The sequence below is a fragment of the Drosophila busckii genome, chromosome 3L (genome assembly GCF_011750605.1).
Source record: "Drosophila busckii strain San Diego stock center, stock number 13000-0081.31 chromosome 3L, ASM1175060v1, whole genome shotgun sequence".
Lineage (NCBI taxonomy): Eukaryota > Metazoa > Arthropoda > Insecta > Diptera > Drosophilidae > Drosophila > Drosophila busckii.
In genome coordinates, this window is record NC_046606.1 from 7,125,547 (window position 1) to 7,138,133 (window position 12,587).

General features: G+C 44.4%; 4 protein-coding genes across 8 annotated transcripts; 2 read left to right on the forward strand and 2 right to left on the reverse strand.

Moving 5' to 3' along the window:
- On the forward strand, positions 1–3,160 carry LOC108600885 (isoleucine--tRNA ligase, mitochondrial). The gene is made up of 6 exons (XM_017988705.1): positions 1–165; positions 220–490; positions 543–747; positions 804–2,006; positions 2,061–2,397; positions 2,455–3,160. Exons 1-6 carry the CDS (start codon positions 1–3, stop codon positions 3,103–3,105), a joined length of 2,832 nt encoding a protein of 943 aa, XP_017844194.1. The 3' UTR covers positions 3,106–3,160.
- Positions 3,117–5,341, reverse strand: LOC108600886 (integrator complex subunit 9). The gene is made up of 3 exons (XM_017988706.1): positions 5,267–5,341; positions 4,034–5,191; positions 3,117–3,976 (listed from the first exon to the last, which is right to left on the reverse strand). Exons 1-3 carry the CDS (start codon positions 5,273–5,275, stop codon positions 3,170–3,172), a joined length of 1,974 nt encoding a protein of 657 aa, XP_017844195.1. The 5' UTR covers positions 5,276–5,341; the 3' UTR covers positions 3,117–3,169.
- A 37-nt stretch (positions 5,342–5,378) lies between these two features.
- On the forward strand, positions 5,379–5,941 carry LOC108597979 (MRN complex-interacting protein). The gene is made up of 2 exons (XM_017984596.1): positions 5,379–5,470; positions 5,531–5,941. The coding sequence occupies exons 1-2, from the start codon at positions 5,420–5,422 to the stop codon at positions 5,939–5,941; spliced, it is 462 nt and encodes a 153-aa protein (XP_017840085.1). The 5' UTR covers positions 5,379–5,419.
- Positions 5,942–5,964: 23 nt separating this feature from the next.
- On the reverse strand, positions 5,965–12,523 carry LOC108600694 (zinc finger RNA-binding protein). Of its 5 annotated transcripts, XM_017988413.2 has the most exons (6): positions 12,459–12,523; positions 11,543–11,982; positions 10,529–11,485; positions 9,962–10,468; positions 6,988–7,172; positions 5,965–6,929 (listed from the first exon to the last, which is right to left on the reverse strand). In XM_017988413.2, exons 2-6 carry the CDS (start codon positions 11,967–11,969, stop codon positions 6,342–6,344), a joined length of 2,664 nt encoding a protein of 887 aa, XP_017843902.1. In that variant the 5' UTR covers positions 11,970–11,982; positions 12,459–12,523; the 3' UTR covers positions 5,965–6,341. The 5 variants fall into 5 exon arrangements, 3 of the variants coding, with proteins under 3 accessions (XP_017843902.1, XP_017843900.1, XP_017843901.1); XM_017988411.2 differs by having other exon boundaries at positions 10,529–11,982; XM_017988412.2 differs by lacking the exon at positions 12,459–12,523 and adding an exon at positions 12,112–12,421 and having other exon boundaries at positions 10,529–11,982.
- Positions 12,524–12,587: the final 64 nt, after the last annotated feature.

The window sequence follows — 12,587 nt, forward strand, 5'->3', positions numbered from 1 at the left end:
ATGTTGCGTGCATTTAATAAACTCCTAGTGCAACGTTTTTACTCTGTGAAAACAGCCAAGAAAGATGCAAAGAAATACACAGATACTATTAATCTGCCTAAAACAAAGTTTCCCAATCGTCTGACTCAAGGCAAACGTGAGGAGCAGGAGCGGCACATACTAGAGGTAAGTTCAGTACAAAAGTCAAAGCGTCGTATATAATATTTGTTTACTCCACAGTCAAAGCTTGCAGCTGCTTATGCGTATCAGCAGCAGCATAAGCAACAGCCTGGGTTTGTGCTCCACGATGGACCGCCTTATGCCAATGGACAGCTGCACATGGGCCATGCTGTTAACAAGATACTCAAAGATATAACGCTGCGTCAGCGTGTAGCACATGGTCAGCAGGTTAACTACATACCTGGCTGGGATTGCCATGGACTGCCCATTGAGCTGAAGGCAACAAATGCAGCAACGGGCGAGCAAAGCGCATTGCAGATTAGACAGAAATGTAATGTTGGGTCATAAATGTAAGAAAAAATTGTTAAGCTTGTATATTGCAGGTCGTGCTTTTGCTTTGGAGACCATAACATCGCAGCAGCAAGAATTTCGCAGCTGGGGCATTTTGGCCAGCTGGCAGCCGGAGCATATTTATCTTACCTTTCGACCGGACTTCATAGCCAATCAGCTGCACATGTTCCATAAGCTTTTTAAAAGCGGTCTCGTCTATCGTGATCTGAAGCCCGTCTACTGGTCGCCCTCTTCCAAGTGAGTTGATTTTATGAATTAGTTGAGCCGAAGTCTATATTTGGTGTACCTTGCAGAACAGCCTTGGCGGAGGCAGAGCTGGAGTATGATGCACACTTCAAAAGTCCCTCGCTTTATGTGCGTTTTGCTTTAAATGCTTTGCCTGCAGTTCCGGCAGCTGAAGGCAAGCGCATCTATGCTCTTGTCTGGACCACCACGCCTTGGACTTTGCCCAGCAATCAGGCTATATGCTACAACAGCTCGCTGGAATATGTGCTGGTTAAACTACCACAACGCAGCACAGATGAGCTCTATTTAATAGCGGCTGCTTTGTTGGAGGACTTTGAACGCACAACGCAGCTGCAGTGTGAGCCTGTGGCACGTTTGCCAGGCAGCACTTTAAGCGCTTGTAGCTATCAACATCCTATAGATAAGACGCAAACTGGATTACCCTTCTTTGAGGCTAGCCATGTGCAGGATAGCAAGGGCACGGGACTGGTGCATACAGCGCCCGCTCATGGGCCAGATGATTTTCTTATAAGTCTGGCGCAGCAGTTGCCAGTGAAGTGTTTTGTAGATGAAGCGGGCATTTATACTGAGCAAGCGCCTGAATTTCTGCGTGGACAAGTAGTACTTGAGCAGGGCAATCCTCTGGTGCTGCAGCATTTGGGCGAAGATGTGGTGCACGTATCGCAGTTTGAGCATTCCTATCCCATAGACTGGCGCACCAAGCAGCCTGTCATCATACGTGCCAGCGAGCAGTGGTTCATCAATACGGAGCGCTTGAAGGCGCCCGCAGCGACAGCGCTGGAGCAAGTGGAGATTTATCCGCGCGTCAATGCAGAAGCCAGCAAGAAGGCAATGCTAACGCAGCTGGCCAAGCGTCCCTACTGGTGCATATCCAGACAACGTGCCTGGGGTGTGCCCATACCAGTGCTCTATAGAAAGGACAACAAGCAAGTGGTGCTGCATGAAGCGCTCATTGAGCATTTGTGCAGCCTACTGCAGCAGCAGGGTAATATGGACTTTTGGTGGTCTACGCCATTGGAGGAACTACTGCCAGCTGCGCTGCTGGAGCAGCTGGACTGTAAAGTGGAGCAGTTAGTAAAAGGCAGCGATATATTTGATATATGGTTTGACTCGGGCAGCACTTGGTCTGCTGTGCTGAAGAATGAGCAACAAGTAGCGGATCTGTATCTGGAGGGCTACGATCAGTTTACGGGCTGGTTTCAATCCTCGCTGCTAACCAGCATAGCTGCTAGAAACTGCGCGCCTTACAAGTGAGTTTAACGTGGCCTTAGCAGTAGCTGTTGCTTTATTCTAATACATTGCAGAGCGCTGTTTGTGCATGGCTTTACTGTGGATGAGGAGGGACACAAGATGTCCAAGTCGCTAGGCAATGTTATTTCTCCCAAAGATATTACCAAAAAGTATGGCACGGATGCGCTGCGCTGGTGGGTGGCGTCCCATGGCACTCAGCACATGTCCATAACAGTGAGCGATAAGCTGCTGCATCAGGCGGCGGAGAATCTGAGCAAAGTGCGTGGCACGCTGCGTTATCTGAATGGCGTTTTGAGCTTGAGCTCAACGCAGCAGCTGTCCGCGGCAGGCCAAGATGAGAGCTATCTAAATAAATACTTGCTGCATAGTCTGCTAGACTTTGAGCAGGAAGTAAGTATGATTTAGACTCGCAGCTATACAATTAGTTAATGTATGTTTATCTTCTAGATACAACGCCTCTACAATGCGTATGAGTACAATCGTGTGGTGGCCAGCATACAGACCTTTATAGCCAATCAGGTGTCTGGTATTTATGTGCATCTAATCAAGGATCGTCTTTACTGCGGCAATCAGCAGCAGCTGCAGGCTATAGTTGGCACCTTGGGCCACTGCTATAAGCAGCTCTGCAAAGCCTTGTGGCCCATAACACCTTTTCTTATAGAGGAAAGCTGGAGTTACTATGATGGCACAGGCAGCGCTTTTCATGAGCACACAGTACACGCTTTGCCCACTTGGCGCAATGAACAGGCAGCGCAAATTGTCAACACAGCCTTGGATATCAAGCGAGCAGTCAATCAGCAGGCGGGCGATGTAAACAGTTGGCAACTAGCTGTGAGCATCAACTGTGATACGTTGGAGCAACAAAAACTGCTGCTGCCACTGCAAGGACAACTGGATGTGTCGCTTAACAATACAGAGCTCTGCGAGCTGTTGCAGGTGGGCAGCGTCAACGTGCAGTCAAAGCTGCAAGCAAGCACAAAGCTTGAGCTGACGACGCTGCAGCAAGCTCTTTGTCCACGTTGTCGTCGCTTCAGCTTGGAGCAAACGCAAGAGGAGACCTGCTTACGCTGCGCCGACATCTTAAATAATAAGCTTTAGTGCAGGTTTGTTGTTTGTTTTACGATTTCTAAGTTTATGACTTAATAATACAAAATACTAGTACTTAAAAGCTTTGCAAACATTTCAGCAAAGTGTCGCGTAGCTTTAGTCGCGTCGTCGGCTTGCCACCGCATATTATGTGCGTTTCATTGTCCTCAAATTTAATTGTCGTATCCTCGTTTATTAGCTGCAGCGTTAGCGAGCCACCAGTGCGATCCATTTTGATATTGGAGAAGCCGTCCTGCGCCAGACGCTTCAGCAGCGCGTCCACATCAATGCTACCGTATTCATACTTGACATTCTTCAGCACATCCTCCTTTGTAGGCGCTGGATTGCTGACGCTGCTCGAGCTGGGATCCACTTTGATACTCTCTGCGCAAGCCTGAATGCAGTGCACCTTGTCCTTGACCTGCAGCACGCCCGTGAGCGTGGATAGCGACACACCATTGGCCACCTCACGCGCCACTATCTTCTGCGCCAGCTCAGATGCAATGTAGACGCGATCCAGCTTACGCTTAAGCGGCAGTCTGATAATCTCACCGCACTTGAATGTAATGATCTTCTTGTCTGGCTGTTCGATAAACAAATTGGGCGCTGAAGGATGTGGCTTTGTGTAGGCCTCCGGTATGACCAGCACATTGGGCTTAAGCTCCTTGATCAGCTTGTTGGCCTGCTGATAGTTAAGTGAGGTGTCTATGGGACAGTAGAAAGCCTTCATGGCCAGCGGCTGAAACGGCGCCAATACTTGCAGATAAGGAAAGTCGGGCTCAGTGAAAATAATGGAATTATTTGGATTATTGCCCCACATTTCAATAAAATGCACAGCATCGCCAAAGCGTAAACTAGGATGACCACAAAACACAACACAGGGCTGAAAGCAAAGGAATGAATTAATAAACAGTTGCTGGAAAGTAAGAACTGTACTCACCTGCCGAAAGTCCTTGCTAAATCCTTCCGAGAACACATGGTTATAGTGCTTCAGCTTGTTGTTGCGCAAATAGAAGGCATGTGGAAAAGGATCATCAGGCAGATAAACCTTGTTCTGCTTTGCCGAGCTCAGCCATTCCGCCAAGATGTTGGAGTAGGCCAGCGAACTGTCCGCCACGGGTGATATGAAAAACATGGGCACATTATTGAGTCCAGCATTCTCCAGATTTTGCGTAAGACATTCAAACAAATCATATACGACGCCAGATGGATAGCAAGGTATTAAAGCGGACCCATTATTTCTTATTGTCAATGCAACGTTCATGCATAGCTCGCCCAGCTTGGTATCGGGATTCACCGTAGGCGCCTGAGTTAGTCCTGTCATTATCAAAACATCCGCATGCTTTAGTGCCGACTGGTTAATGGGCCTCGGATGTGTGGTCAGAGTTGAGGAGCCGCTCACATAACAAATCTTCTCGTGCGCTGTGCTCAGCACCCAATTGCTGGAACCCAAGCAGTATCCGGAGCTAACAGGTGTCGCTATAAAGGCACCAAGTATATCCAGCTTCTCGTCGTAGCCCATTATGGTCACTTTGGACAAGCTGCCTTGCACATCCTTTAGATTAAAGATAGTGCGCCACTTTTTCGCACGAAAGGCTTCACTCAACGGACTTGGCAGCAGATGCAGCCTATCTTTCCACACACGCGCTGTGCAGGCCTTGGGCGACACCTCAATGTAGTCCACCAGCTCCTCAAGGAAAAAGCGGCCAATCTGCAGTGTTGGCTCCGTTGCATAAACTTTGCCCTTAAATCCAGTGTTCTCCGTAATGTACGGCAGTGCCAGCATGTTAAGATAATTAGAGATGAGTATTACATCCACTTCGCTAAAATCCATCATTTTGTCCATTGGTAAATTGAACTCTGGCACCGAGTCCACAAATACACGACCGCAACACTCTTTCAGTTCGCCATCCATATGAGGATCATGGTCAGTGGTCTGCACATAGTTGGGTAAATTGGACAGCTTCAGGCTCTGTACAAAGGGAAGCGGCAAAAAGTTCAGCACTGTCTGCTCCGTCAGGCCACAGTCCAACATTATGCGCAGACCCTTGAAGGTGATGATGTAGCATGGCTTGGCCAAGTCTCCACTCAGACAGTACTACAAATTGAACAATCATTTTATTATTTTATTACTGCGGCTGATAAAAACACTTAATTATTCTTCAACACATACCAAACGCATCTTTAAACAAAATGCTCAGTCGTTTATTTGCGACGAACAGCTGATCCAGCGATAACAAAAGCGCAACTTATCGATAGCAGCCGACGCAATGTGAGTTTCGATAAAAGCTATTTTTCAATTCTTTTACAAATATAAACCAGCACAATGCCGCAAGAATTTCGAGTTTTGCAATGTGCACACTGCAGTTTATATCAGGTAAGTAAGCTACAGCTTAAACTAGCATTAAATAAAGCCAATGTATACAAATATTTGCAGGTGGACATTGTGAAAAAGGCCAATAAGTGGGAATGCAAAATCTGCCGCCAAAAGCAATTCCTGGGCAAGGAGTTCTTTCGAGACTTTAATGCCAGCGCTTGTCGCACCAAAGTTCAGCAATTAAATCTGGAACGTGGCCAGAAGCAAGAAGCGCAAGATGAGCTACGACTATTAAAAGCACAAGAAGAACCAACGTGCTCTGGCAAGCCAGAGCGCACACAAGAGCGTAAGAGCAAATGGGCTGACTACGTGGACGAGCCTAACGGTAAGCCTACGCCATGTTTACTAAATCCAGGGGAAAACAAAAATGCTGCACAAGAGCCAGACTTCAGTCGCCCCAAGAAGCGTGCTGCTCAAGAACAAATTATGCCAGCTAAGAAACCTTTTTCCAAATGGAACAGTTATCTATAAAGTAATGAAAATATATACCGCTATTAAGTTATATAAGTGTATTTATTAAAATTTCTTTTTCGGTCTATAATGTTTGAAACGCATAGCGCAGGAGCGTTGAATACATTAATTGTTTATAAAGCGTATTAACGTCCGCACAACTAAACTACTATATTTTTTAAGTCTATAAGAAATGACAATTAATTATTCATTTTGTTAGTTTTGGGTTTGTTGGTTGCTGCCTTTGTTGGACATAGAATTCAGCAATGTCCAGTTTCAAATTGTATAAATGGAAATAGTGTAGTTTATAATTATTGCTCGCAATTTGTGACTTGCGGTAATTTGAGTTGAGAAAAATTGATTAATTGTAAATATGTTTTGTCGACTACGTATTCCTATAACTTGTTTGCTCTGATTATGTTTAGGCCGTGGCAGCAGTAGCGGCGGCGGCAGAAGTTGAGGGCATATCCTTTCTGGCCACCTTTTCTTCAGAGACAGTGTCATCAGCTTCGACACACTCTGCTTCGGCGCCGAAGCCTCCGGCCTTGCCAGAGGAGCGACGGCGCTTGCGATTAATGCGCCAAGGGCGTACGGGATACTTCATGGCTGGCAGCTGTTCCATGCCAAGCACTTTGTACATCTGACGGAACGCAATGTAGCGCAGGAAAAGCTGAGATGATACTGTGAGATCTTCGCGCTCCTGCTTGCTGAGCGGATGCAACGCATCTGTGGGATCTTTTTCGCAGGGATCCAGCAAACCTGGACCACTAATTAGAAATCCCGAAGCTAAAGCTTCCATAATACGACGTAAACAATCGCCGGGCGAAATGGGAAAACCAGCAGACGATATAACCTTCTCAACTAACAGCTCCAGTGACCATTGAGGCAGTGCTTGCCAGGATGCGGTACGCTGGCAAAGATCACGCAATATGCGAATGACCATTACGCAAGACTGCAGGCCAGTGGCACGCGCCTGGAACCATTTGGCATGACGCAGAGCAGCTAGCGCCTAAAATGTATAATGGGGTAAGTGAATTGTAAATTAAATAGTTATTATTTCAACGCACCTGTAGGCAGGGCTCGCGTGGCAGAATCTCTGTTTCCGCTTGGGGGGCGTCATCTTCCATTTTCATGGCGACCTCGCGTAGAAGAGGCGAGGTGAGTATTATTTTAACAGACACCACCTCATCGACCACTATAACCGCGGCCTGCTCAGCGTTGACCTCAACGCGATAGTTAACCTCTGTTTCACCTGCAACAGAGAATAGAATGGAACTTGTGTTAGTTGCAGTTAAATTAGCGTTTCAATTACACACAACTACGCTAAATGTTGAGCTTAGTAAAGAGACAAACATTATAAGATAGTTCAAGAGTGGATTCCCACAAAATATATATATAATTACTATATAGTATATATAGGGTGGACTATGAGACACATCAGCAGTTAACAAAAGCAATAACTCAAGTGAATATATAGTAAATGTTTGTTTCTTCCTTAGGTTAAATAAAATGTAAACACCATTAACAAATGCGCCGCTCCGTGCCCAGCAAATGCAAGTACAAAGATTTGCTGCATGCTGAGCACGGGTGGTGGATACGAATCACAATCACAGCTGTTGCCACAAGCAAAATTGCCCGCCTTGATAAATTGGCAAATGTGCAATTTGACTTTTGAGTGCCGGGGCTGTGACTGCTTGTTAGTTTTGGCAAAAACAAAACTTAAAATATTGACCGAAATTTTTATTTTATTTTTCATTGGTTTTTTTTAGTTTTTTTTTTGCATTTCTTTTGTTTACAACAACGAACACCTGTGCACAATAAGTTTACAGTACGCCACACAAATTTCGGTCGCAATTTCTTGGTTCGCTTTTTTGTTTTTATAATATATTTTTTTACAAACACATATACACACATAGACAAACAAGCTTGATACACACAAAGCGGCTGCTTGGATAGTCAACGTTTCTATAGTGAGAGCAGCAGCTGCTGCTGGCCCAAGAAAAAATTGTATAATAAACAAATTTTGTTGTTGAAGTGCAAGTTATCAGAACACACAGCACACACTTCAATATTTATGGCCAGGTGCGCGTGTGTCTATGTATGTGTGATTTATAAAATGTGCAATAATAGTTAGTTTAATTATATCTAAGCGCCTTAGATGCGTATCTACTGCATTTGTGGATCAAACACATTGCTTCTGCATTGGAGCCGCATACAATTTTCCAAAGGACTTTATTTACACAAAGTTTCTCAGTTGATATAGTTTCTATATATATTCGTTGTTTGGGGAGCAGCGAGAAAGTGTGAGATTGAGATAGAGACAGAGAGTAGTATCGAGTGAAAGAGATCCCAAACTTTGTATAAATATATTCCTTTGCTTCGAGTTTGTTAATTTATTTTTTTTTTGATTTGTTTGTAAACTTGTTCCCACACACACGCACACAACATGTGATCGAGAGAAAGAGAAAGCACTCTCTTGCTGCACGCAGTTCGGCGTACTTGGCTTGTGTTACCATTCCGCATCCTTTGTATTCTCCATCACCAGCAGAGAGATAGAGAGAGAGAGTAGACACACGCAGTGGGCGTTTGTTGGAGCAGCAACAACTTGTTCAATTTAACACCTGACTGACACCCTCTCAGAGAGTGTGAGGAGGTTGTGTGAAGTGGGTAGCATCTCTATATTGGCTAAGGTCTCAAATCTTATCCTGCAGAAAGAGAAGCTGAAAACGGCAAATACGTTTTTATATTTTTTATGCAACTGTCTGTTATTTTTGTTTTGTATTTTGTTTGTTGGAGGGCTGAATCTTTATATTCTGTTTCGATTTTGTATTTCGACTGTTGTTGTTAATATTCGGTGTGTGTTTAACAACAACAGCAACAGCTCTCAACATTAAATTATATTTGATAATAATTTGTTTCACACTTTTTCCACACAAATTGCCCAGCGCAAATAAATTGTTGTGCATTTTGAATTATATGCTCAGTTTTGCTTTTCAATTATATTTCACTCCGAAAAGTTCATTTTTTTTGTTTAGTTTTTGACTTCACGGCGAAATTCACTTTGTTTGTGAAATTGGCCAGACGATTAGATTTTTCATTTGCTGCTTTTGGAATTTGTCGCGTTTTGTTTATTATTTACTTGATCTTTGACATGGATATGTCTTGGTATCACAATAACGAGAAGATAGATCTGTACATTATATATATATAAATATATATCTTGTGTTGTATATAGCCGCAAAAACCATTTCATACAGATTTATTTTTTGCTTGCATCAAATAAATTCATATTTATATTTGTTGTAAATATGCATTTATGTATATATTCTTTTGTTGTTGTTATTTGTAGCTTTTAAAACACATTTCATGGTATTACCAATTTTTCACACACTTCACAAAAGCAAGATCACACTTTGTTTGATTAATTTATAACACTTGTAAAGGGTTTGGGTGAAATATTAATAATTTATATAGTAAGTGATTTGTTTAAGTTTAATTTTTTGTGTGAGTTTAAAAATTAAAAGATAATGTTAATAGGTACTGTTGTAAAATGATTCATTTTTTGTTTTGCAAATGCTGATTTAAATTTAATTTTGAATAACGAATAACTTAACTTCAAAATAGGTTTCAGTTTATACTTTTAAATATAAATTGAAATTTATATTATGTTAGTTGACGAACTCAATGAAAAATTCATTTAAATTTTCATCTAGTTCATTGTTGGCAAAATGAATAATTCCCACTACAGTCCGCATTACTAAAAGTGCAATTGTTTAACGTTTAGTAGTAGTCTAGTAGTATTTCTTTTTGATAGTTGTACTATGAAATAAAGTGTGCTTGGGTTTGCCTAAGACATATCCATGATATAAATATAAAAAAATGTTCAACTAAAGGCTGCTTCATCTTCGGTTATTCTTTTTAGACATTTCTCTGGAAAAAGTTTGTTTGCCTTTAGCTTTTGACTCAGGCAGTGCAATCAATGGACACAGAAAGTTTCAAGATATAATGTCTATGTAGTATATATAGGGTTGTGGAACATACCTGCTACTTCCTTGAGCTTGTCGGGCAGCACATTAGCTACGCGCTGTAACAGACTTAGATTTGGTTTCTCAGCACAGAGCACAACCAGTTCGACGGCGGTGTCGCCATGCAACAGCAGTCCCTTGGCCAGAAAGCCAACGCGCATGACGCCCTTCAAGAGGCGCACAACATTGCCGCCGTTGTCGGCATCTTTGTGGAATGAGAATATCTGATTGTCGCGTCCATCCTTCTCCGGATGCTTATCAAGTTTCTCTGATTTGATACCCAAGTTTTCGCTCTCAGGTGAATTCGGGTGCTCAGCCAACACATCCGAGACGAGCTTAAGTGCGCGTTCGGTATGCGAGACAATACGTTGTATAGTCTGTAGTTCCTCCTCCTTGGGATAGATCTCGGCATGGCGCGCTATGGCATGACGATCGTCCGTGCTCTCTGGCCGACGTAAATTGCCGCTAGGCATCATGTTAAAATGAGCTGGTGGAATATTGCCACGTTGAAAACGTTGAGCGCCTGTTAAAATTTGTATATTTAGTTTAAATCTTCATGTGTATTCAAGCATTGAATAGTTACCACCAAAGCTGCGAGACATCCAGTTGTTGTAGTCATACTCCTCATTGTATTGACGCGTGCGTTGTTCTTCCCAATAGGCTGGCGCCTCGTGCTCATCGCCACCACGATGCGAAGACATTATAGCACGCTGAGCACGCGCCTCGGCCAGGCGACGCTGGCGTGGTGTGGGCTTGAAGTCCACCACCAAATCTGGTTGCACCTTGCGCTTGTATTGCAGGCGATGGCGTCGCCCCTTCATGTGCATTTCTTTGGCATTGGGATCATTGAACTTGCAGTCGCACAGCTTGCAATTGAAGCTTAGTATCTTGCCATCATCGTCTTTGAGCTCTTCAATGTATTCACCGCCCACGGGCTTTATGTTGTCCATATTCTCGCCCATGTCGTCCATGTTATCATCCATACTCTCTTGTCCAGCTCCAGCTGCACTAGCGACACTAGCAGGTGGGCTGCCATCTTCACCGCCCTCCATGGACTCAGACTTGTTTGAGGCCGGTGTAGCGGGTGTACCGGGTCCGCCCGCAGGCACAAAGTTAATCTTGCCCATTTTTTTCGGCTCATCTGAGGGTATGGGTTTCCCTAGCTTCTGATGCAGTTTGACCACTTTCTGATGCTTGGCGCCGCGGACATGCGCAGCATACGCATCAGTTCCTGTGCAGGTGACATCGCACAGCTCACAATGATAGTTGTTGCCACGGTTTTGAGCACTAGTGGTAGCAGTTGCCTGCATCTTAAGCGATGCCTCACGCTTCTTATGCTTCTGTCCCTCCAAGTGCTCGCGATAGGTCTGCGGACCGGCGCAGGAGATTTTGCAGACCTCACAGTAGTGCAGCTGTTGTGGCCGGGGTGGGGCCTTTGGGCGCAGACCACGCATCCCAGCCGCACCGGGTATGGTCGGGCCCATTTTGCGTTGATACCAACTGCTGTTGGGCCCACCACCACCGTTGGGCTTTTGCTGGGCTACATACATGCTGGCAGCATTATAAAGCGCCGTATCATAACCGCTATAGTTATTACCTGGTCCCATACTGGGTGGCGGCGGTGGCTTCGGTGTTCCATTTGACTTATCCTTTCCCATAGCTTTTGGGTTCTTCACGGGTGGTGCGGAATAATGCGTTTTGCTTACGGCTGCCGCTGCGGCTGCTGCTGAGGCTGGGTTGTAGCTGGCCGGCGCTTGCTGATAGAATGTTTTTGTGGCATCGTACGGTGGCATTGCATTTCTGTAGTCACCGTAGCCGCCATAAGGGGCAGCACCAGCGCCAGCGCCGGCCGCTGCATACCCCCCAGCACCGCCACCGGTACCGCCTTGGCCAGCAGCCGCAGCAGCACTTTGATAGGCAGCCGCATTTGCATATGTCGCATTAGTTACCGCAGGGTACGGAACTTGGCTCGAATTGTATTGTGTGCCGCCGTAGTTGAACCCGGCATAGTTGTTGTTCGCCATTGCCACGCAATTGCTGTTAAAAGAAGAGTTCACAAACAAATTACCAATCAATGCAAATTACCATTTCCTATTTACCAATGCCCCTCCCCCGACCTTCGACAGGGTTATAAGGCAAAATGACAAATCAGTTTGCTCTACTTACATTTAGTCGTTATTACTTCTTACCAAATATTTATTGGTTCTGACTTTTTATTTATATATGCTTGCACAAATAATAGTCTGTTTATGTCTGTTAATAGAATGCGTGGAAAAAACTACTTTTAGTCACGTCATGTCATAGCACTGCTCTGTCGCTACCACAAAAAAAAAAAACCGAAAAGGAAGCCCACACCAGATTTTCCGTCTATTGATTTTTTGGCACGGCACTTTAAATGCACTTTTCTCATATGCAAATGACACACGCGCACGCCAATCAATGTTTAACAAGCTGCACAATGACTAACAAATCTAAAACACACGTTCTTAGCACAATTTGCGCAATTCTCTTACCTTAATTTAGCTGCTGAAAAATTTTCAACCGGCTACACTTAGCGATGTGTATTCGATGACATTCGATCATCGCAGTGTTTGCATCAGTGCTCTCATTTTAGAATTTTTATAGCTAGACTTAGCCATTTT